Source organism: Seriola aureovittata, chromosome 2, assembly GCF_021018895.1.
Source record: "Seriola aureovittata isolate HTS-2021-v1 ecotype China chromosome 2, ASM2101889v1, whole genome shotgun sequence".
Classification (NCBI taxonomy): Eukaryota; Metazoa; Chordata; class Actinopteri; order Carangiformes; family Carangidae; genus Seriola; species Seriola aureovittata.
The window spans coordinates 20,256,507-20,281,309 of NC_079365.1; the positions used below are offsets into that span (position 1 = coordinate 20,256,507).

Sequence of the window (24,803 nt, forward strand, 5' to 3'; positions counted from 1 at the left end):
ATTAAATTAGACATAGTAAGAAGCAAACAGCAAACAAAAGTGAAATGCAAAACCTTTTACATCAAAATGTCTTTGGCAACAAGAAGCAGTAAATAAGGCCATCCTTTGATTGTTTCAAGAATAATGAATAAGTATCAAAGTACAGCTGTAAATCAGATTTTTCTCGAGGCATGCAATGCTCCATCAACTCCATCATCCCAACCATAAGTCTCGTCCTAAAACTACTTTCCTTTTGTGGCTTCAGAGCTCTTTTCCTTCTGCTTTTGCAGATTAAATTTCCCCAGTGGTTTGTCTCATTTGAAAGGCAGAAAATGTGTGGAGGCTTCAAAATGTGTGCACGAGCCTGTTTACATGTTTGTGTTTGTGTGTGTGTGTGTGGTGTGTGTGTGTGTGTGTGTGTGTGTGTGTGTGTGTGTGTGTGTGTGTGTGTGTGTGTGTGCGTATGTGTGTGCAGAGATAGTTTTGTGTGTGTGCCTATGCATTATATATATGCTTGCACATTTGCTCATAGTTATCTGTGTGCATGTATATGTGCACATGGGACACGCATGTTATATCTGTGTTCATGTACTTCCTGGTTTGGTTGCTCATGTGCGTTCTGTGTGCCTGCATACATTGGTGTGCATTGGTATATGTTTGCAAGGTTGCTCATGTTGTGTGTGTCTTTCTCTGTGTGTGTGTGTGTGTTTGTGTGTGGTCCAGAGAAAAATGAAGTGATTGCTACCTGCAACATGCTCAGTCATTTATCATATCAAGTCTTTTTTAACTCGATCTGGTGTCCTTTGTATGTCTTGAAACAAAATACTGTCTTTCTTTTTATTTAAAAGATGGATTTTTCACCATAAAAACGAACCCACCACGTCTCAAATAGTACTAAGTGAAAGATTTAATGAAGTCAGATCTCCAACAGTCCACTGCTGTTCTCCACTCCATTAGGTGTGCCAGTCTTCTCATCTCCGTTGGTGATTTGGTCAGCGACAGGATTGGTGGCTACAGCGCTGGTGTTGAGCTCTGCGGCCTCTTCACTCCGAGGATCTGTGTCTCCCTCCACAGCTACAGCTTTCCCCTGCATTGCAGAATCCGCATGGGTCTTCTGGTGCTTTGAGAGGTGGTCGCTACGTGTGAAACGCTTGTTGCACAGTAGACAGGTGAACTTCTTCTCCCGTGTGTGGGTGCGCACGTGCCTCTCCAGTTCGTCCGAGCGGGTGAAACGCTTCCCGCAGAACAGCCAGTTGCAAACAAAGGGCCGCTCACCGGTGTGCCAGCGCAGGTGGGCTTTGAGGTGGGAGGCCTTGCCGTAGACCTTCCCACAGCCTGGGATGTGGCAGCTGTGGACTGGCTTCTTCCTCAGGGATGCAGCAGAGGCTCCCAGCCTCTCCAGCTCCTGGCAGTTGGGGCAGTCACATGAGGATCTAGTGGGTGCTGCCCCTCCGCTGTAGCCCCCTGATCCCCTAGCAGGCTTTAGGCCCATGGGACTCTCAATCAGCCCTGCACTTGGCACGGGCTTGGGCTTGTACATGTCCTGGGGCAGCATATGCTGGGAAGGCTGGAGGAGGTGTGAGGAGGAGCCCAGTCCCACAGAGGGGTAAGGTGCTGGGTTGAGGGGTGTAAAGTCGGTGCTGTAACTGGGCAGTTGTGGGCTCAGGGAGGCCTGTGGTGCTACAGGCTGCAGGGAGGCCTGGAGGCCTCCGTCTGCCTGGGGCTGCGTTGCTGACAGCCAGTTGGAGTTGGGGTGGACGTCCCACCAGGAGGATGTGGCATTAGCCGGGGCAGCAGTAATGCCAGGGTGGATACCGGCTTTATACCAGGAGCCATAAGGGTGTGTCATGTCCAGTGAGGTATAGACACTGGTGAGGCAATCGGCCGTAGCGTGGGCCTTGGACACTAAAAGAGACGGGTCCTGGGAGACAGAGGTCTGGAAGGAGTGGGAGAAAGGATTATATTCTGTAGTGTAGCCTCCGGCTGAAGGAGGGGGGCTTCCAGTTGGAGTAAGCAGCCCGCCACCTCCTCCTCCTCCTGCAGCTGTGGTGAAGGAGCCAGTGTAGGAGTCCGCCAGGCCACTGCCGTCTGCGGTCCGTCCGTTCTTAGCTGTCTGAAGGTCAGAGGTCATGGTGTAGGGCTTCTTTACTGGAGTGGTGCTGCCGGTCTTACCGGGTGTAGCCGAATCCCTGACGGGGCTGGTGCTGCCAAACTTGTTACAGGTAGCAGTTAACATAGCCAGAGGACTGGAGCCATAGCGTGCGTCTTCCTGGGGAGGAGGAGACATGGGAGAAAATGAGACTGTCTGTCTGCAGGAAATGGCTGCTGGTTGCTGCTGCTGCTTCTGTCAGTGTCAACTCTAATAAAAAACTTATGTCTGACTGCCACCGCTGGCTTTTCCTGCTCTCTCCATTTTCAAAGTGGTCAGGGCAATTTTAAGCAGTGAATGTTTATGCCTGTGAAAGATCTGCTCTGCTCAGCAAAGGCGGAATTCCCTCACTCTTTTGTTTAACTTTAACCACTGTCTACAAGCTATTCTTAAATTTGCATTCTTGTTTATTTCCAAGTTTTTCCACCTGTCTCCACAGTCAGCAACATAGAAAAATGTACGTTCTGTACGCATGTATCTAAGCACTACATTGTTAACTGTAACTGTGCCTCACTTATAGCAGACACAAGCATCTAGTCAAACATGTTTTTTTGTTGTTTTTTTTTTTTTTTGTGGTTACGATGCCACTGAAGGTGTGTCATGGTACACTTTGTCACAACGGTCTCACCATTGTCCTGTTCATATTCTTACAGATTAAGATGTAACTATTGTCTGTGCCGTGGTGTTTCCTGTAAACATTCAGAGTCTTCATGAGCCCCTTTTAGGAAACAAAACAGTTTCCACCAGTGAAGTGAATTCTTGGGTATATCTGACTGAAACGCACCATACAAGAATCTTCACAAAATTTATTTATTTATTTGTTTCTTTTTTTGTTTTAGTAGTTCTCACTTTAGTATTTCCCTTCTCCATGTTGCAGGTAACTAACGCCCTAGCACAACATATCAGAGGCGTTGTGTCTGTCTTTCTACTGTTACTGCTCACTGCACGTGTGGATATAACTAATAGTTACATTCTTAAGTTTCTGTGCTTCTATAATATGTAATAGTGAGTTCATACTGTCTTTGTTCTCAATTGTTGTGGTATCACTCATCTGAAATCACGTTCTTAAGCTATTGATGAATAAATATGCTTTAAATCAAACTTTTTCTGTGTTTAGGTGCACTATATCTCTTATTAGTTGTAGCCTATTACTTTGAACGAGTGTGAATGGAAATCTCTTTTACAAATAAACTTTGGTCTTTCCATGCAGGCAAACTTCCCATTTGAAAGGGGTTAGTGTTTATCTCCCTCTCTTACAACAAGCCCCGGGGTCAGCCCCTCTGCATCCTATTGATTTTGCTCTGTTTTGAGTTTGATACAGTTTCATCACTGACTTTAAAGTATTTCACTTCTCCTACAGTCCCTGCTGTCTTCTTCATTTCCATCCACCGCTGGTAACTGTAAAGCTTCTTGTGGCCATGTGAGATAACGTTTTGTTAAATCATCTTTATAATTGTATGATCGCTCTCGGGTATAGAATGAATATTGCATAGAGGAAATGTAAATCTTAGGCTTAGAGGCAGAGGGTAAAATGTGAGCAGTAAAGTTTCATGGTACTGAACAGCTCTGTCAGCAGCTCAACCTTAAACTGCCTTAAATCACTTGCAATGAAAACCTAAATTCTTTCTTCATTAATGTAAATGATAATTTTCATTATCTAGTTAAGACACAGATTTACAGTCACTCATATATCATCTGTCATACGCCAGATACCTTCAAAGTAAACTCCAGTTTCCTCACATCAACATACAACTACATGACTTTATAATAAGTTCTAGCTTCAATTTCTACAATATTCACATCATAAAAGTTGGGTTTAGTATGAAGAAGAAGAAAAAACAAATCTACTTACAATTACATTCCCTACCTCCAGAATAGATGCGGCCATCCCTGAGAAACAAAATCCTAAGGAAGCTGAGGGGAGTGGGAGAAGCGCAGCTCTGAGTCCCGGGACACTTTGGGAGAAGTCGGGCAGTAACGCGGGGAAGTGTTTTGAGGCGCAGGGAGCCCGCCCCCTAATTACAGGCTCCGGGCTCTTTGAAGACTCGCTAAGAAGCAATAAAAACCCAGAGATGGAGGAAAGCGGACGGAGATTGGTGGATGAAAAGAGGACATCCCACCTCCCCAAACGGAGAGTGTCGAATCATTTTTCAAGATAAACGCATGAATGGGTTACTCATCAATCACCATGTGGACATTATTTCAATTTCACTGGCATTATTTTTTCCACTGGGATTAGTCCAGTGGAGTCTGAGGCAAGAGATTACTCTTAACATCATCTCACAGAAAAAAAATCTCCAGCCGGATTTCTCCATTAAGATAACAGACTTAGAGACACTAAATTGTATTCATGGTATTAGACACATTACCGTAGGAGAACTGTATATAAAAAAGCGGACTATAAAACTCTTTCCCGGCCTCCTCTGAGAGAGGAAAAATAACAAAAGAACATGTAGCCTCGGCCTATGCCACATAAATCAAAAAAATGAAGCTGACCGAGTCTGTGGTTTCCATCCGAGATTTTATTATTCTGGTTTCAACCCTCTCTCTCTGTTTCCAATATTCTTAAATGCAGTTAACTGCCTTTTTAGACATTAACTGTGATGGTTAAAGAGACTGAAGTACAGAGACGAGCGAAGAAGAAAAGGATCAAGTCATTAAATAAAATAAAGAAGAGATTATCGCATCAAATAAAATGAACTCATACCGCGAATTGACGAGGGGAAGAGACTCGCAGGATTGTTTCCTCAAGAAAGAGGACGAAATGATGGATGAGAGCTGCAACAGAAAGTTTAAAAGTGCAAAAAGAAAAAAAAACCAAAAAACAAAACCCAATCCTGCCAAAGACGGTTGCAACGTGGTATTTCAAAATCGTCCAAATATCTCTCTGTCATTATTAATGTTCGAGTCTAGTATTTATATTTTCAGAGGAAAATATGAAAATATGTATTTTGCTGACTTACCAATTTAAAAGTATGTGTCATCCAAAAACTTGCTTGCATGTGAACTTATAGCAGTGGTCTCTTTGTCTGTTAAACTTTGTGTAAACCATTTTAAAATCATGACAAAAATCATAACTCTACATTAATCCATTATAAACAGTAACACTCCGGAGAATTATTCAACTTTTAATTTTATGTAGAAACATAACTGTGACAAATCCATCCAAGCATACTCTTCTTTAGTGGATGAACTTTTTTATTGCATAAATTTACATATATAAATATTCATACGCATCATAGTGGAAATAAGCAAGTATTGTGTACAGTTACATTAAAAATATGGTCATGCTCATTCATTTTAAGCAGGTTTCTCCACATATGTTCGAACACCAGTGTCACAATACAAGTGTAAAGTGAAAAAGCAACTTCTTAATCATTTTTATTCAAGGAGAAGTATTATTTAAAAACATTAATATATCCTAATTGTGGTGTTTGGAAAGCTGAATTTGCATTTAATGAGCAAACTGTGCTGCTATTTCCTGAGTTTAAAGTAATTTTAAATGCTCTTCTCAAACTGTGTGATGCACATGGGCTGAACATGAATCTCAATAGAAAGAGGAAAAAAAAAAAAGACTGAAATTGAAACTGTCATTCAGGTTTCAGCGGCCGTGTACGTTTTATTGATTTCATTTATTGGTTGAAAAATTCAAAAACTCAACTTTCAGTCTCGAGTAAGACGGATTCTCAGCGCCTTTTGTGGGCGTCTCGTTTTCTGAAGGAGAGCACAGAAGATTAAAATTGTTGTCAAAAATAAACATATAATTTCTGTCCTTATTTTCTCCTCAATTACAGGGCATGGTTGGAGCAGGGCTTGTCGTTCTGGAGAGTCTGGCCCTCACATGAACACAGCGGCTATATTTGGCAGTCTGTTCTCCAACTGACCTTCATTGCTTTATTTTCTTATCCCAGAAGGGGTGTGAGTAGAAGAACAAAGGCTGCTACATGCAATAGTTTACACTGTCACACACTTCCAACAGGACTGTACTCGCAGTCATATAAACCTCACTTCAAACTGAGGGCAAAGTGTCACAGAAGGCAAACAATGACAACACCTGCTTTGTATCTATCCATTGAAATCCATAAGAAATGTAATCAGTAATGCCTCCTGTGGGCGTACGGTATCGTGCCAGGATCCTCACGGATACATGTGTTATACGTGGCAATCTTTTCACACTTTCTGAGGCATTTCCTTCCCCTCTCATTGGACACATATTGTGTCACTGATGTAAGTCTTTAAGTGAAGTGTTCCTTTTCTTCTTAGTGTTCATTAATGCTTTATATGTTTTACATTTAAGTGAAATGAGAGGGGAGGTAAAAAAGCTCCTATACTGCTGAGATGTGGGCCGCAATGGGCTGCTTTTCCTCATTTTTATAAGACTTGTAGTAATCTAAAACTTTGGCGTGTGCCCATTTACAGTTCTCTTCGAAAGAGAGCAAGTGAGATCTATAATTAGAGAATGCGTTAAGCTCTTAACAGCCTCTTCAAAAAGCTTTCTCTGCTGTATTTACTATTTTCTGCCCTGTGTGGTTTAGATCTTTGGGTACGTACAGTAGGCACTGCAGGCTTGATGAACCTCGGGGCGTTGGGTGGGCACGATTATGTTGCCCAGGGCTGATTATACGTTTCATATAGATAGTTATTGTCCATATGACAGCTATCACTTGTATTAGTAGCTGCAGGTTTCTGTAGCGTTGCTAGCGCCTTACCCCAAGTTCGTGATTGCTACATTAACAAAAAATATATATGTATTTGTTTCAACTTCATGGTAATTTCTATGATGATAATGCTTCAACAAGGCAACTGATGACACACATATGACTCATATAAGATTGTTGTATGTTTTTCTCACTGTGCAGGCAGCCGCACTCCGAGAATTCTGGGTAAAGACCTGAGCTTTCCGAAGGTTGTCAGCACTGGCAATTAACCAGATGTGGCAGTCGTTTGGTTTTGACTTGATATAGTGTGTTAGTGTGTGATAGTTAATGAAAGGCCTAAATGGATAAGACTGAACTTAACTTGTTTTACTCAGATTTTCCTTATCATAGGGGAAAATGCCTTGAAAAAAAAACAAAAACAAAAACATGTCCAATTGTGACAATATATTTGAAAAAATCTGTCATTGGACCCTTGTCAACACAACTCTGTCCTATGATTGAAATGGTCACATTTTAGTCACATTTTTAAGACGTAATAATTTAAATCCTTTTTGTTTCTGAGGAGCCTCTTCTTTTTTCGTACGAGATCTTCAATACTGTTTGAACGTGTTTTACACTTACCTGACATTACTTCATCAAAAAGTCTGGATTAAAAAGCGTGACTGTTTCAGCTTTTGGTATACGCAAAGCAAAAGTTCTTTATTGCCAAAATTGTATACAGGCATATAGTGTACTGTAGGTGTGCATATTCAAGGTGATTACATTTAATTGACTCCATTACTCTCACTGACTTTGTTGTAGTCCTTTTTGTACTTGCAGTCTATATACTAATTACCAGATATACCATGAACTAACCTGTCACAATATTTCACAACCATCAAGAACAGACACAGTTCTAACTCTGTGTATTCACAAATGTTCATTCCTGTATTTTTTATAAAAGAAATTGGAACGTATTCCAGAGCCTAGTGCATTTTGATTGTTGCTGGCAAAATTTTTCTCCTTTTTTTTTTTTTTTTTCTGAAAATATTTCGCTTTGGTGAAAGAAACAGGAAGCAATAATACTGTCTCCAACATAGACTGTCTCCATTATGCTCACCAGTGGTCAACTTTTCCGTGCAAACGTTGTAGTCGAGCCGTTTCACTTTGGCGAAACTTCCTCTGGTTGCTCTGCTCCATAGAAAATGAAACCGCTCCCAGTGACGAGTTGATTGAAGTGATGGCAGTGAGTGCGCAGTTTGTTTGCTTACAACCAAGTCTTCTTAGCAGAGATAGAGTCTACTCCGTGATGCCACATGGTTCACATTGTGTTGTTGTCACTACTAGAACTGGACGGCCGAGGAGGAAGGTGCTGAGAGTTAAAATGGCACAACAATCTTTACTGTCGTGTGTGCCAACATGGCTCAAGTGTTTGAAGTGTAGGAATCAGAGGGCAGAGATGATGAAGCATGAAAAGTCAAAAGAAACTAATCCCATATTGAATCACACACTCAAGGAGTCACACAGTGTTTCCATAGCAAGTACTGAAAACCGTTAAAAACAGAAAGCTGGCGTTGCATGTTTTGTCAAATTTTCATGTCATGTTTCTTATTTTTTAATCAGATATTTTCAGATTACAGTTCACCTGCACCATATAGATAAAAATGCTTTGGCAGATTCAAAATATAATCGGAATTTTAGACAATATTTTACTTCAGCAAAGGTCATGTTTTATATTACGCGAGCATTAAACACTAATTCATGTGGAAGTTTGGTTTATTTTGTTAAATTAAGAAAAAAAGGTTTTATAGAAAGACCTGTTAATAATCTTTATACTAAGAAACATACTTGTATTATTGATGCACTATATTATACTGGACTATTTTATTGAAGGTTTTAGTGAAGAGGTGTAAAAGCAGTTGAAATCGCATCCTTTGCAAAGGACAATCATGTTAGGTGAGAAACTCGGAAACTTTGTGCAGCTCACATTCAATAGAGTAAATTAATGTAATCTCACATGACTTTGTTTCTGATTTTGCAGTTTCAGATCTATAACTACTTCTACTACTACTACTTTGAACACTGTCGTCAATCTTTCAAACTCATGATGTCTTCATTTCCAACTAGAGTCAGCCCTTCACCAATGCCAATGGTAAACAGCGTACACCAGACTTCAGAGAAATGGCGCATGCAATATCCCTCAACCAACTTCAGTACAAATTGCTACTTTTTGCATAATCCTGCTGACAAATAAACACACATGGGTGAAAACATACAGTAACATCCTTAACGGAGGTCATAAGTATCTCAGTAGGCATAGTAAAATAAAATAAAACTACAACTTATATGCTGCACTTCTCCTTTTTTTTCTTTCTTTTTTTTTTACCTATGAAGAAAATTAAAATCTCAGCAGAGTACTGGGAGTACTGTATGCCTGCAGCTTCATTGTGTACACTTAAGTACTAGCAAGTTCATCCAGCAGGCATCTTTCTTGAAATAGTAGTGAAAGTCTTGCCAGATAATTCATCTTGGTGGTAACACAAAAGCACAGCAGCAGTACAAACAAGCATGAAACAAAGCATTGGGATTCTTTTGCTGTGAGGCTCCGTCTATACATTGACATCACATGCTTTTTAATGCATCTTTCTTTTGGGGGTGAATAGCCTTCTGTTTTCTACATTTGTTTTAAATTGGCCTCTTGGTATCATTAGGCCATTACAGCAACCAAGTAAGTGTGTATAATGGTGGATCAATGGAATATCTCGCCATAATGCATTTCCCTTGACATTCCCCTCTGGGCTGCAACCCTCAGAAAATTAACAATGTTAATAATACTGCGACGGAGGGGGAAAATTGAAATGATTAGATGTGTTTTACTTCGCTGCTGATGGAAATGTGGTGAGAGGGAATCAGGGTCAGGGATAGACTTGCCTTGCAGCATGACTCCGTGCTATTTTTCCAGGCTGTGTGGTCAAAGATTCAGAGAGCTTGTCAACGGAAAATGAGAGAGCGAGAGAAGTGGGGGAGAAGAGAGAAAGAGGGAGACGTATAGACAGAGAGACTGGGAGAGAGAGAGAGAGACGGACAGGGTGGTGGGTTATACAACGTACCAGTGAATATCATGTCCATTTGTAGTGCTGCTGATGCTGCTGATTATGGCATCAGATGTTAGCCTGATGTCAGACATGAAAAGCAACAACATGCTTTTAATAAAATGACCTGCCCGGCTCGAGTGGTCTGTCTCTACTTTGGGGCATGTTGGTGGTTTTGAGTAATTCAACCACCAACAGGCTGCATTTCAACCAGTGGACAGAACATGTTCAGTCACCAGACATGGTGGTGATCACATATAGCAAGCAATGAGGAGAAAGTAATCCTTTCCCTATAAGATTTTTTTTTTTTTTGCACATGAACTTTTGAGCTAATGCAAATAGAAATGAAGCAAAGAAAGTTTCCCGCCTGTTATGACTTCGAATCTTGTTTCCAGAAGAGCAACATAATTTTAGTCTGACGTCCCCACCCCCAGCAAAGTCTAGTTTGTTCCCGTCTCACTGTGATGTCTCAGTGACCACACATGTCAGAAATAATCCCACATGGCACTGGGGAGACATTAATTGTTTTCCTCTATGAAAAATTTTTACTTTTCGAAGAATGACAGAGTTATTATCCCACTCTGGAATTGCAAATGTTGTGTAACATGCTGAATATGCTGTTTGTCATACAGAGTATTACATGCAAGTATCAGCTCCAGAAACACAGAAGTCCGTCTACTCCCAAACAAATTCCAGTCCACCGCCTTCTTGCTGTATACAAGCCGACATCTGGCCTGTAATCTCCCTGTCTGTCGAGGAGACCTGTGGCCACCTAATGACCCCAACGGGCGTCATGCATGCAATTGCTCAGGATGGCGCAATGACAGCAATGACAGTCTGTTTCAATATCTCTTTATACATACTTTGTGAAATGAGAGGGACTTGGAGGAGCACTCTGCTTTTGGACTGGACACTGGCAGGTTGAGGCAACATACATGCAGTGTGGCAGGGTTGAATATGTGGGTGATTAATATCTAAAGCAATCTCTTCTGCAACTTATAAAAAGCATTTATGGATGAACTATGAACTATAGGCTTTTTATTAAACTGATTTGATCTTGAAATTTGTATTTAAAAAATATAATGTTTGTTGATGACAGTATCTTGGTTGAAGAATATATAATCTTGTGGCAGTGCTGTATACTTGACACTTGAACAACTTCAGGCTCTACTTGCTCTTGACTTCCGACTTAGCTTGATTGGACTTGATAAAATTCCAGAAAAATCCCAGCTACAAAACTTCATTATTTGACCTCTGTATCATTGGTCTCAGTTTCAGTTAAAGTCATTATTAGCAAAGCTTTTTGTTATAATTATGGTCAGTGTTGAGATCTGAAAGATTGTGACTTGATGTGGACTTCCCTTGAAGGTCTTAAAGGTCTCAGTATTCTTCAAATGAGAGTTTCAGATCATCAAACAGTGTCTGGGTGGAGGTTTTGACCGAAAACAGCCCTGGGTTAAAACAGTGCAGGGGGCTGATTGGTGGGGGGCATGCTACTTCAGGCACTGGTGAGCCATTAAATTCAATCCAGGAAGTTTCAGTTGGAGGAACAGATCTGTGAATCTGAAGGCTTCTCAAATTCCTGCTCAGCAGTTTATAATCCTTTTATACAGGATTTTACAACTCTGGAAAATTATCGGGGGCAGTTATTTTATCTTTTGTCATGATGATTGCAAGGTAAACACTAGAAATACTTGGCTCATGTTACAAGATTGACACTGCAAATGTGAGCAGGCATGTATCTGAGCGGCCAACGCAGCACCTTTCAGGATCATGTCATTTTGCGTCATGTCCGAAGTTGAGCCTGATTCAACTTTTTTGCCATACAACCCCTGTGTTGTTTTGCCGGGGGAATTTTGCTACACATCTGGGATGACTCCTCGAATGAACGAGAGGGCTGCATTTTTTCATGTAGGACTGAAGGCCAATTGTCATAACTTTCTAAAACTGACAGTTCAACATGTGAACTGCATGCAGCGATTTGCCAGATGTGCAGAGGTTAGAAAAATGCACACAGTTCTCTCTCAAACTCGGCTATAAACCATAGATTGTATATAAAGACGGACATAACCTTGTGATTTTGAAGCTCAGAGCGGACTGCTACCTTCACCATCTTGGCAGTGCCTAACTACGCCTAACTCCTGCCTAATCCAAAAATGAGCAAAGAGGTGGGGTGTGTGTGGAGCCGAGGGGTTTTGTGCCGGTTTGTGGCAAGCATACACTGACCCACGTGTCATTCAAAACGACCACGCCCTCAATTATGCATATCTTTAAGCCTTGATAAAATTACAGTCATATCACGAAGTTGGGGAAATTAACCATAGAGACCAAAACATTATTTTTTTTGTATCAGGCTGTAAACATGTTATGTTCTGCTTTTAACATTGGAGTCTATGGGGATTGGTTTACTTTTGGAGCTTGCTTCAAGTGGCCATTTAAGGAACTACAGTTTTTTACACTTGATTGTTGGCTTCATTTTTTTAGCGGCTGAGGTTGCCGCTCGCTCTAAACACTGTTGCCTTTAGACGACATTTCATACAAACTTGTCAGTTTCAGGCCTAATGACTTGACTTGAGACCTGCTCTGTACACCTTGAAAGCAGTTCTGTCTTATTGTGCTAAAAAAAAAAGTGTGTGTATGTGTGTGTTCGTCTTTGGATGCCTTTAAAGGAATCTGAGTTATCAGTTTTGTGTTTCCTTGCTGCCATCCCACTGATCAGTTATCTGCTTTTTTCCTCTCGTCTGTTAACTCTTATCGATTTCTTTGAACACTGTCATGTCAGAAGGTACTGAGCTGCAATGTACCCCACAAGGCAGACCACCACCCTCCCCTCTCCCCACCCTGCTGGTTTATACATGTTTAGTCAGTGCCCCCAGACCCTGACAGCAGCTGGTGCTGAGGTTTGGGTGGGAGCTCATTACTCCTTGGCGGAGCCCTGCCAAAAAGAGGGGAGGGTTTTTAAAGGGAGTAAATTGAGGTTTTCTTTTTTGGGTTACTTTATTTCGTACGGCAAATCCAACTCCATGCGTCGTGTGATCTCTTCCATGTGTCGTGTGTGTGTGTGCCACCAGCAGTCTTCTCTGGTCCCCTCACCCTGAAAATAACTTCCGTTCTCCTTGATTTAATGAACTCCCCTCCTGCTCTCTGTATTTTAGGAGCTAAATCCACCTGAGTTTCGTAGAGTGTTTTCTGTTATATAAGCCTTCCACCTCGTTTTTCTTTTTCTTTTTTTTTTTTACTACAGTTACGCAGCAGTCCTCACACCTTATATAAAATAATAATATACATTTTTTTTTAAAACAGGTTTTACTTAATGAATCTCATAAAATACAAACACATTGCTCATTGTGAGGGCCTGTAGTATAACTATGACCCTGATCGTTTCTGTATAGCATTTTTCAGTCCCTCATGAGATCCACTTCAGCTCTGTGGTCCACCACTCACAAGACAAAGCCTCCATCTCTCTTAGCTCTTTTACTCCTAACAGAGGATCGTTCAAAGCTTTACATTTGATGTCTTAGTGCCATAACGATGTGGTTTGGAGGACGGGAACTATCGTTTATTTATGAAAGACATATTGCACTGCAGGAGGGGGATATTATCTTCAAGTGGGTCAAAAGAGTGCGTTCGCCTCTATGTTCTAGACGGGTGACCAAGAGTATCAGATGTCCCTGTGTATTGAGTGATTGTGTGGAACAGAAGTGAAGTGTTCTTGACTGGTGTTTCCTCTTTTGGAGAGGAGACTGATGTGGGGACTTCCTGGTGATACTGATCACGAAGAGAGAGGAGGATCAAGAAGAGCAAAAGCAAAGTTAGAAAGACAGGAGTTGTGGATTAAAGCAGGGTTTAAAACTGTCAAAACTGGTGTTTGACAAGATGCAAAAAGTTCAGATTTTGAATGTGCAGCAGGCTGCAGCTGGAAAAAGGCTGTAAGTACCGACAGAAATGGTGAGAGGTCTGGGTAGGGCATACAATACAGAAATAGAATGACATTATAGGTAGGTAAAATAAGCAGGTCGTACCTAAAGGGGACTTTATTACTTATAACCTAAAACCCCTAAAATCAAAACAAAAAGGCCAAGCCACACCATATGTGTGCAAGAGGAAGCTCACGTCTTCTCTCCTTTAGACCACCCAACGCTTCACCCACACACACTCCTGAAAAACACTGAGACTGCGCAGGACTGAATCAACCAAACTTCACATATTTCACCAAGATCTTGGAACTAAGTTTAATACTTTCATCTATTCTTTTATGATTGGGAGAAACCCCAAACCACACAAGTAAAACAGACGCATTAAAGGTACTGGGATGTGGAATTTCATTTGTCTTGAATGAAAGGTTCCCTGTTGCTGAACAAAAGTTGGGTCAAAAACTTAGATCAGGAAGCAAGATGGTTTTTTTTTTTTCAGTTTCATCTAAGAGATAAACAACTTCTCCTCACTGACTGAGTCAACTGGAGTGCAAATGTAGAAATTCTCCCAAAGCCCAATGGCACGTTGACTGAAAATAAAGAAGAAACCTTCCTTCCCCCCACTTGCCTGAAGCCACAGCATGTGGTCTACTCTGTTGCTGCTCTAAAAATGGCAGGCGGGCGGCCTCGGGAGAAGCCCAGAACAGCCTCCACCGTAATGGCCGTGTGGGTGTGGCCCCTCGTAGATGGCTTTTGAGGGGGCCCCTCCCGGACGCCCGCACCCCTTGCCAGCGCCCAAGGGCTCCAGGCTGCCTGACCAGAGACACCGCGATGCGGCCCACGCTGAACCCAGGCCGAGCCGGGCTAGGGTGGGCTGGACTAGGCCAGGGCCAGGACAGGATCCACAGCTGCTTCACGGCAGGTTCCTGCACTCCTGCCCTCTGCTGGGGTCACAGAGAAATAAGACGGGACACATTGTCTGCGAAAAGAGAGACAGTATTGTCCATCAAAGCCATGGATTTCAAATGGCAGGCTTTTCAAACATGTTTTTCATTTCAACAGTGTTGTTTTTATTGTGTATTTGTTTTCATGTATTCATTGATCCGTTTATCTCCATGTTAGTAATGAAATAATGATGTTCCTCTTTCAAAATTAAAAAATGAAGGAAAAAATGTACACAGAATTATAAAACTAACCAACTTTTTTCAAATTATAAGCTGTGATCACAACTACATTTGCAACATTGCAGTGGTGGAATCTAAGTAAGTACTTTTAGTCATTTGTGGTACATGTGTCGCACAGTAAGTGTAATTTTAAGGTAGTTGTACTTTTACCTTATAGTTCAACTACACTACATTTTGGCAACTATAGTTACCAGATACTTTGAAGATTTTTCATACAAAACATTTGATAGATTTATGAAATATAATACATTACAATAGGTGAAACCAGCCAACCATATATAAAGTGGCTCATACAGCCAATGGTAAAAAGCTGCTTACACATTCATTCAGCAATAGTAATATTCCAATATATATAATGATAACACTGATAGGAGCCGTTCTGCACCATCCTGAGTACCTTTTATTTTTTGATACCTTGAGTATATTTAGCCAACAATACTTATGTACGTCTGTGTACGGGATTTTTCATGCAGGACTTTACTTGTAATAGAGTATTACTTTTTACAATACCAGAGAATCGCTGTGACATTTGAAGTAAAAACAAACAGGGCACAGTACAAAACACAGACAGTGTGCACAGTCAGTAGTAGGTGCCTGGCAAAGACTGACGCCAAAAAATGAGAGAATGAAATGAGCTGGTATGCTATGTGCTACCATTTCCACTGTTTTAATGTGGTGAAGAAAAGGCTTTAATCCTTAAAAGGATCTTTGGCAGGTCAAACAAACACAGTGCAATTCCATGTACGCATCCTGTGGAGGAGTAGCCTGTCATTGAAGGAAACATACAGCAACAAACCCTGAAGAACACTGTGCATCTGAGCTCATTTTTCACATCTTAAAGCCCTGTAATACAGGGATCACTACAGTGTTGAATGAGGCTTTGTCATGCAGTGTGAGCATGATCGCCTCACAATGCTTCAACACGTTTTTGTGAGAGTTGCTGCATTTCTCATAACATCGATTTTTAACCATGGGCATACAGCTGATGTGCACTAACCATGTGTAAAACATCATTGCACGGGTTAAATTTTGCATACACATCTGATGGTAATGCGGCCTGAATGGTGATAGTGAGTGATAGGGTGAAGCCAGCCAGTCACCTTCTGGTTTGAATCAGCGGAAGGGGATTGGAGGGGGGTGCTCTTGGTAGGTTGGCTTTTATTGCTTCTCCCCTTTGGTTTTAAACAGATCTGCCTGTTTGTGGAAGTGTGGCTGGCGGTTGGCTCCTCAGCTGGCAAGGCAGCGGTGTTTAATTGCTCTTTGTTGTGGCGGAGTTGGGGGGGTTGGAGGGGGGGGTGCTCTGTGGTTGCTGCTGCACAATGGCGCTTTGGCCTGCCAGCACACATGCACAAACACACACACACACACACACTCACACACACACACACACACACACACACATTAAGAGACACATGGATGCACGCACCATGCACCCACACACTCAAACGAGCGTGCTTAACACACACACATATATAGATAAGCATGGAAGCCCAGATACACACACATGTATCCAAACTAGTATTTTTTTTGTTTAAATTCACACTACCTAATAGCCCCCTATTCTTGATATACATAATAGTGCACAAACTGCTTAATGGTGAAACAATGTTGGTTTATAATGGATTAAGTAAGTGTTGGAGGAAATAAAGGAGGAATTACAGGGAGAATAAACAGAAGCAGCTTGGTTTGTATATTTGTGCTGTTCTGCAACTGGGCAAGGATATAATTATCACATTTACGGGGAAGAGCTGCTGAATAATGGGTCGTAGTGGGTGTAGTAGTGGGGCAGTGGTGTATCCTCCCTTATTCAGCCCCTCCCAGTGTGTGTGTGTGTGTGCGTGAGTGTGTGTGTGTGTGTGTGTGTGAGAGAGAGAGAGAGAGAGAAACCTGAAGGCATCTGATTTACAATTGTCTTTCAGGGGCTACGCTCTTCTGTACTTAATCATGTGATGAACTAATGTTTGAATAGTGAGCATGTTCCACTAAACCAAATCACATTGGGATTCTGATACACTTTCCAGCCTGCCTGTAACACATTACATTTTATATCACACAGTTTAATGCAGTTTTACCTTCCTCCGTCTCGACTTCACCGTCTCCAGTGATGCATTCGTCCCAGCCAAAAATTTCTTTGCCTTGTTTACTTTTCCTGCAGCCCCTGCACGTGTGTTTATCCAAATCTAAAGTATTCTTTTTTTTTTCTGCTCCTCCGTCACGGTGGCTTTTGTGCTCAACTGTGGTGAGTTTTGTGTATTTTTGTGTAATTTACTCCTACAGTTGGAGGAATGGTGTGCTCCTCTGCTCTGCCCAGACCCCCTCCCCTCCCCTTTCTCCCCTCCTCTTCCCTCCCAGAGAGGTTCTTTTCCATCGATGCACTTACTGTAAAGTGTTCCCTCTGCCTCCATCGCTGACCACATCAACTTGGCCAATCACTGATGACTCATTATACACACATAAACAGAACAAAGCGCAAACAGTCATCACAGAGTTACTGCATACGTTTACACATGCAGCACAGCAGAGTGTCTCTCAGCTCCCTCTATCTCCGTTTTTCTTTTTCACCCTCTCGTCCTTCTCTCTTTCTTTCTTTCTTTCTCTCAGTGTCTTTTGCTCTAATAAGCGTGCACACACACAAACACACACACATGAAGACACAGTATGGATGTGGGCAGAAAGAACAGAACGCTACTACGCCACTGTAATTTTTGGAAATGAAAATGGAAACTGGCACCAATTAGGGAAACCAATAAAGCAACCTCAGTTCTATACGTCTGCCAAGTGGTAGAGGGGATTCAACTGGAGAGTATAGAGTTACATCCAGCCTTTAGGTTATCATCCAGATAACATCATCCAGTTTTAGACTATAGATGCAGTTACAGCTCTGCTGCTACTCTCCTGCCTGCCTGAACAGACACAGGACATCACATACAACAGGTTTTGTACTTTCACTTATCTTTTTATCACTTGGGATGAGCTTGTTCCTTGTTGGTTTATTATTGCTCATATCACAGTCCTTCTCCAAGAGACAAGCTCATTCAGCCATCTTAATAGCCTTTCATTAGGTAAGTCAATGTTTGCGTCCACTGGCAGCACAGTGAGCTAACAGTGGAGCAGTGAGAGAGACATGTTTTGATTTAGTTAAACACTTACTAATTGCGACCCTCATGGCTGCTGCGATTAATTGGTTCCTACAGAAGTCTGTATATAAGAAAGGAGGAGGAAGGAGGCAGATGGGGCAGTAAGTTTAATCCTGCCTCTGGCAGAGACTGAGTAATAGGGTAATGATCCTGTGGACCTCTGGTGCTGATGTGGTGTTGAGAGAGAGAGAGAGCAAAGGAGAAAGGAAAAGAGAGAGAGACCTGAGCTTCAGGAGAACCACTAAATACTGCCACATTCATCCACAGCAGTCATGCCATGCCACACGGCAAGCACGTGATCAGGCGCACACTCATATATGCGCATGTGACCACAACCACACACACACGCACATCTCTCTCTTGCTGAAATACATCAGGTAGCCTACACCCACATGTATACAGTGGCCCAAGAAAGCTCAATGCACTGTAGCTTAAAAAATACACCTAAGTAAATAGACAAAAAAAGTCTTGCAAATAAATTAAACACAAGCAAAGTGACAAAAACTTTCAGCAATTTATCACCAGATTTGTGAGAGAAAGAAACACACCATAGAGTAGAGGACGTGAAGTAAATACAAAAACACTGCAAGGCAGGTTTTTCACAAAACAGAGCCAACTCATGGTCCACTTACCATCTTTATTTCAGAGTTTCAGCTCATATCACATTGTCTTCATCAGTGGATGGAGTTTGCTCAGTTAATCACGGAGATTAATTTCTTTAATTTGATGGAGAAAACCTAGAATGTGGACCTTTACATTGTTTTGTCAAACTACATTTTTCAAGGTCAAGAATTAAAGGAGCTATTTGTAAGTTTGGCTGTTGCTACATAGCCATTGTTAGCATTAACAGCTGTTTACTTACCAGTCTAAAGGAAATGTTGCGAGGTCAGCACCAAACTTCATCCTTTTACGAGCCAAGAAGTTTCTCTAGAGGTTGAAAGCAACACCAATTTTAACGCTTGTCTCTATCACATCTTTTCTTCTACTGAAGTTAGCCCGCTAACCAGCTAACCAGCTAACCAGCTAGCCCCGTCACTTCACAACAGCAACTCACTGTAGCCTCCAATCTGCCCTGAAGAAGTAGCGCTTCTCAGCGTTTGCTACTGGCAAGAAACCCTGTTCGGCGGCAGAGAAAACTTACAAATAGTACCTTTAACTTAACTTTTAAATCAACATGGACAAGAAGTCCTAAAAGTGCTATGAATGAAATCATAACAGCTGACCTCATGTCAATTGACTATCTCTGGGACAACTGGAAACTCCACCCACTTATGAGGAAAAGGTTAACGACCTTGAGTTGGGATTTTTTTGTTTTGTAATTGCCTAATACAGCAAACAACAGCTGTCTCAGCCACCACTCACACACATGTATCTGTGAGTATCAATACACGCATGCTAAGACATTAAACACAACATGGGACATATGCAGAGACCAGACTGAAGAAAAGTTTTTCTATACACAGATTCAATCAAATTAAAGAGTTAAACATGTTGAGCTGAACACAGACTCACACGCAAGCAAATAATATCTAACACACAGGAAAACACAGAGATGTGCAAACATCCAGTCCACAGTAAAGCTGTTCTGGTTGATGCAAATATATGCACAGTCACAAACATCCCTGTGTGTTTTCTTTTTAAGAATCCTCCCTCATAGTGACTCATGCGTCCACTCAAATATTTTTGTATTAAGAAAACAATTTCAGTCCGGACAGTAGTTTGTTTTTCAAAAGGAATAGTCCCCAAAGCCAGTTCTCTGTGGCTTTTTTTTGTGAGCGGACCATTTAGTCGTATCCTGACGTTAGCCTCCTTTATTGCTCTTTTCTTTCCCCTGGGCTGTCACTCCTCCTTCACTCCTCCTGTTCTATACATCTACCATTTCCTGTCTCTTTTCCTGTCTTCCATCCCTCCCTCAGTTCCCTCTCTCCATCCCTACCACCCCCTCTGTCTCCCCCTCTCCGTCTTTCTGGCCTCTCTGTCTCCCTCTCCCTCTCAGTTGGACTCATGTGGGACTGATTGAGCTTGAGGATCCAGCCCTCATCAAAGGCCGAGTGTGGTTGAATGCGAGCAAGCCACTGAGGCTCCAATCTCGCACTGGTTAATGAGCCCCCTCTCCCCCCTTCCTCCTCCTCCTCCCCCTCCTCTTCTTCCTCCCCCCCCCCCCCCCCCCCCCGGCCCCGGCATCCCTCCAGTGGCAAGCTCATACGACACAACCTCCCCCCTTCCTTCTCTTTTTCCTTTTTCTCCTCCTTCCTTCCTCCTTCCCCCAGCCTCTCCACACTTAAGTATTCTAATGTAACACATCTCTCTCCTTTTTGCTGCTGCCTCTTTCCGCTCTTTCAGCTCATTCATTGCCAACACAGCTTCCTCCTGTCCTCCATAATTCATCTATATTTCAGCTTTTCAATCCCCAAATTCTCTCCTCATCCTCTTCTCCCTCGTTCCCCAGTCCCTCCGCTCTCTGTCAGCCACAGTCCCTCCTCAGGCTCAGCTCCAAACCAAGGCTGGCGTCTGTCTCTCTGTGTCCGACCCCCTCCTCCTCCTCCTCCTCCTCCACCTCCTCCTCCTCTAACCACCACCACCATCACCGCACTGATGATACATACACTCTCTCACTCTCTTGCTGCAGACCCCGACTTTAATCACTGCACGCACTCAGGCACACTCCGGCCACACTTTGTGCAAGTGCACAAACTGTGCACACATGCATAAGCAACAGCCGTATACGCAGGTGGGCGACTTGCAAGCTGCTGAATTTATGCACATGTGCTTGTAAACTAACACACACATTGGCATAATTTTGCTCAAGAATACATGAATAATTTATCATTTCCGCCCTCGCTTCTGTTTTACTGTTGTGAAGCAAGAAAAATGCCACAATAATTTACATGAATTCACAAAGTCGGTGGTACAAAGGAACCACTTTTGATTCTGTTCCAGATGGTTACTTTTTGGTCATTAATATCCAGAAATGATTTCTTAACTTTACAGGAAACCAGTGAAAAGATGGTATAAACCATCTTGTTAAATATGATTTAAATTGTAGCTGCTGGAGAAGTGAGGGAAATAAATGCGTGAATAAAAACAGATAAATGATAAAAGGATGGCGCATATATGATTCTTAGATGATAAAATCATTTTAATTAGCGAAAGTAGTTTTACTTGAAAGAAGCAAGAATTTTATCTGTTTAGCATTGCAAATGAGTCTCACATTTGTTGTAGGTGATTTTATCTTTGCAAACTGCTGCCAGAGAAAAGACTTTGTGATGCAAATGATTATATTTTAGTAGATTAATGCAGGTCAGGCCAGCAAGCTCATCAATTGCTGTGATGAGCCACTGCATGAAATTGTCAATAACATGTAGCTCTTAAACATTTTCTACAGTTTTTCTACATTCATGATTTATCACTCACTGTAATAACAGATTAAATAAATAAAGTATGTATCTATCTATCTAACATGTCAAGAAGCTATTATTTGTGTGTGCATTTCACCCAATCTTGAAAGCTGTACTATAATGTGTTCAAAAGATAGAGAAAACTGTACTGTAGTGCTTAAAAATACAGCTAGAAAATGCAGTATAAAATACATACAAACATAAAGTGAAATTACCAAGGCAAATTCTCTCAGAATAAAACATTCTCTTGTTTTATAAACCAGATCTTGTACTTCACAAATACAAAAGAGTGTGAGTGACAGGGGAGATTAGGGGAGTTGGGAATAATCTGGGGCTGTTGTGGTTAATAATATATGTCAACTTGTTTCTTAAAAGTTTTTTCTTATATTATAAAAGAAATAAGAGAATGAAGTAAGTTGTTTTCAGTCCACATGTGAGCATGGACTACTATGTGCTTGTGCTTGAGTTACAGATTTTGACTTCAATAATAACGTCCAACTACTTCTTTCTATTACGTTAATGCATTTGGTTAAAACTGGAGCCTTTCTAGTAAAGAGCTCAGTAAATTATCATGTGTCTTGCGTCCTGTGTTATAACTCAAGCGTAAATAATCCTCAAACCCTGAGGCTGCAACCTGCTTTTGAGATCTGATGTGTGATTAAATAGCCTACACTGAAACAAGGCTTGCAAACATAATCTTAAAAGTGCAACAGAACACATCCTTAAAAAAACAGTTAACAAAAAATAAAAAAAAATAATGAATATATAAAAATGTATCAGTAATAGTTTTGTCAAAAAAATGAAAATGTGGAAAATCTCAAATGGGGTACAGAATTGAAATAAACTTTAGCCTATTTATATTCTAAATCTAATATTATTAAGGGTATTTTATATATGAAATGGGAAAGAAAAATGATCATAATGTTCACATGTGAAAACCACTAAATTATATTGTTGACAGCTGTGTACTTTTAACCATTAACAGCCGTAAATATTGATTTTACAATGCTAAAAGTTTAACATGAAGATCCCAGGCATTGTTCATCGTCCTCTTGTTCTCTGTCAGTAGCGTTTGACCACTACCTAACTAGTTGCCACGGAGGCAGGCCTGGTTACTATAACTATGCCTGGAATGATGAGTTGTGATCTAACCAAATAAAAATGTGATGTGTCATTCTCACGGTTTGGTTTTTCGGCAACAAATACAAACAGTCCAGTCTGTTGAGTCTTTCTTTAGGGGAACCGTCTTTGGCAGATCACGCAGATGTGGTTCAGACGTCAGCATGCAGAGTGCATTTGAACAACGGCCAAGAGCCTAATTTTTTTTTAATTTGGCTAACTCATCAAATTAATTAGCTACAGCTGAAGAATGCAGTCTCATCAGTTGTCATATCTGCTTTCTAAAAAGGAGAAGAGAATCTGTGTATGTTTGAAAGAATATTTTTCATAAATCAACATGCACCTTTTTAGAGGTGTAGTCACATACACAACCTCATACTCCATGTTTTTTTGTTTTTTTTTAACTAACAACTCCCTTGCTCCATTCAAGACTTATTTGGTTTTGCAAAAAACACTGCTTATTTTTTATATGTATTACTTATAGCATCTGCATTTATTTAGCGTTTGCAAGTTGCCATCTTTCTTCCATAAAATACTGACAGTCACTGCCCATGTATCATCACCTTCGCACTCTGCCTCACACCATTGCTGGCCCATCTCCCGTCTTTGCAGTGTGTGGTTGTCTGGATGAGGCGGAGGGGGGAAGACAGCAGTCAGACCACTGCATATGTTTCCAATTCCCCCTTGCAGACCTTCCCTCTCCTCTTTTGGCCTCCTCTTGCCCTCCCGCCTCTCCTCTCCTTTCCTCTCCTCTCCTCTCCTCTCTTCTCTGTGTGTCTTTCTCCCTCCACGTCCACCAAATTGCCCATTAGACTTTCTATTTGTCTATCTGCCGGCCTGACTGTGGCGTGGCAGCCAGCTAAAACTATCCCCCAGTCCATGCCAAGTACACCATGGGAGACCACTTCTAACATTTTATACTACATGGCTGCCAGGGGCCGGCAAGGTCCTCTATTTTTTGGGATAATGGATATGGTACCATCCGCAAAATACACTCCAAACAGAAAAACACCCTGTCTGGTAAACAGACACCACTTTTTGTTTGAGGAATAAATGTAAATATGTTTAGCTGATTTGTACAAAGAATTATATTAAGCGACAATATGACATCTGGTTTTTCCTAATGTTATATATATGTCAGTGCTTTTTTTAAATGTCTCTTTTAAGCGACATTTGAAAAACAAAAAAAGTCATCTGTTCCAAGAAAAACTGACTGATCAACCTCACACATTTCCAGTCCAAGACAGTGACCAAAAGAAGTCCAAACGATGCGGTCAAATGCTTAGCTAAACATTGTTATTGCATTCTGTAATGAAGAAAGGAAACCTACAAAACCAAAGGCCCTCTGAGAGAAAGTTATTAATATCCTGTCAGCAGTAAATTAGCTGTACGTGTATATGTCCCTTCTCCCTCTCTTTGTTATGTCTAGCAGTGGTCCTTCCACCACAACTGCTGGCTGAGTGTGTGTCCCCTGTAGCGGTGAGACTGAGACAGCATTGTGAAAAGAAAAAAAAAACTGCTGACAGGAATGGAGAACAAATGGAGCCCATATATAGTACATGTATACATGTGCTTGACTTGTGGAAGGATGATGTATACTCAGTACCATGATGTGTTTCTGTGTAGTGTATCTATGTGTGAGAGGAAGTAATAAGACCAAGGTTGACATGAGAAATGGTGAAAGGATTGAGATGTGGAGAAACTTTGTCTGTGCCAGTGAAAATACTTTCAGAGCAGGATGAACAAAATGAATGAACAAAAGGTGCCAATCTACGTATGTAGCTACAGTATGAACCAATGCCACACACAGTGAAAGCACCTCTTTGACAGTCATGGTGAGGTCCGTGCGATGACAGGGGTGTTTGCCTGGCTGTAGTGACTGTAGTAGAAAGTAATTAGAGACAGTCTCCAGTAGGTCACAGTTTAGTCTATAGTGGCCTTAAAAGAGACAGAGTGGGAGTGAGTGCACAAAGAAGAAGGTAAGAAGAAGGAATACGGAAACTGGAAAGAGGATGTAATAAAGCTACCATATCTATATCTTTTACATGAACAGTGGATCATATTACTGTGTATAATGTGAAAAGTATCACACACAGTGATTAACCCACAGAGATTTATCACCCGACTATGCAGGTTTCCTCAACTCTTTTAATGGTTTAGCGCATTGTTTTGGTTCCAAGGCTCCAAGCCTGCT

General features: G+C 41.5%; 1 protein-coding gene and 1 long non-coding RNA gene across 2 annotated transcripts in view; one reads left to right on the plus strand and one right to left on the minus strand.

Moving 5' to 3' along the window:
• LOC130178340 (uncharacterized) overlaps positions 1-24,803 on the plus strand; it is a 36,680-nt gene that overhangs the window by 7,551 nt on the left and 4,326 nt on the right. The window lies entirely within an intron of this gene.
• Positions 416-5,783, minus strand: sp7 (Sp7 transcription factor). The gene is made up of 2 exons (XM_056390391.1): positions 3,981-5,783; positions 416-2,248 (listed from the first exon to the last, which is right to left on the minus strand). The coding sequence occupies exons 1-2, from the start codon at positions 4,014-4,016 to the stop codon at positions 896-898; spliced, it is 1,389 nt and encodes a 462-aa protein (XP_056246366.1). The 5' UTR covers positions 4,017-5,783; the 3' UTR covers positions 416-895.

What these genes read in the sequence shown, in the direction of transcription:
- sp7 (XM_056390391.1), bottom strand. Translation starts at nt 4,016, where the DNA reads ATGGCCGCATCTATTCTGGAGGTAGGGAATGTAATT. An exon ending in TGGAGGTAGGGAATGTAATT is followed by an intron (nt 2,249 to 3,980) that starts GTAAGTAGATTT and finishes CCTCCTCCCCAG; the next exon opens with GAAGACGCACGCTATGGCTC.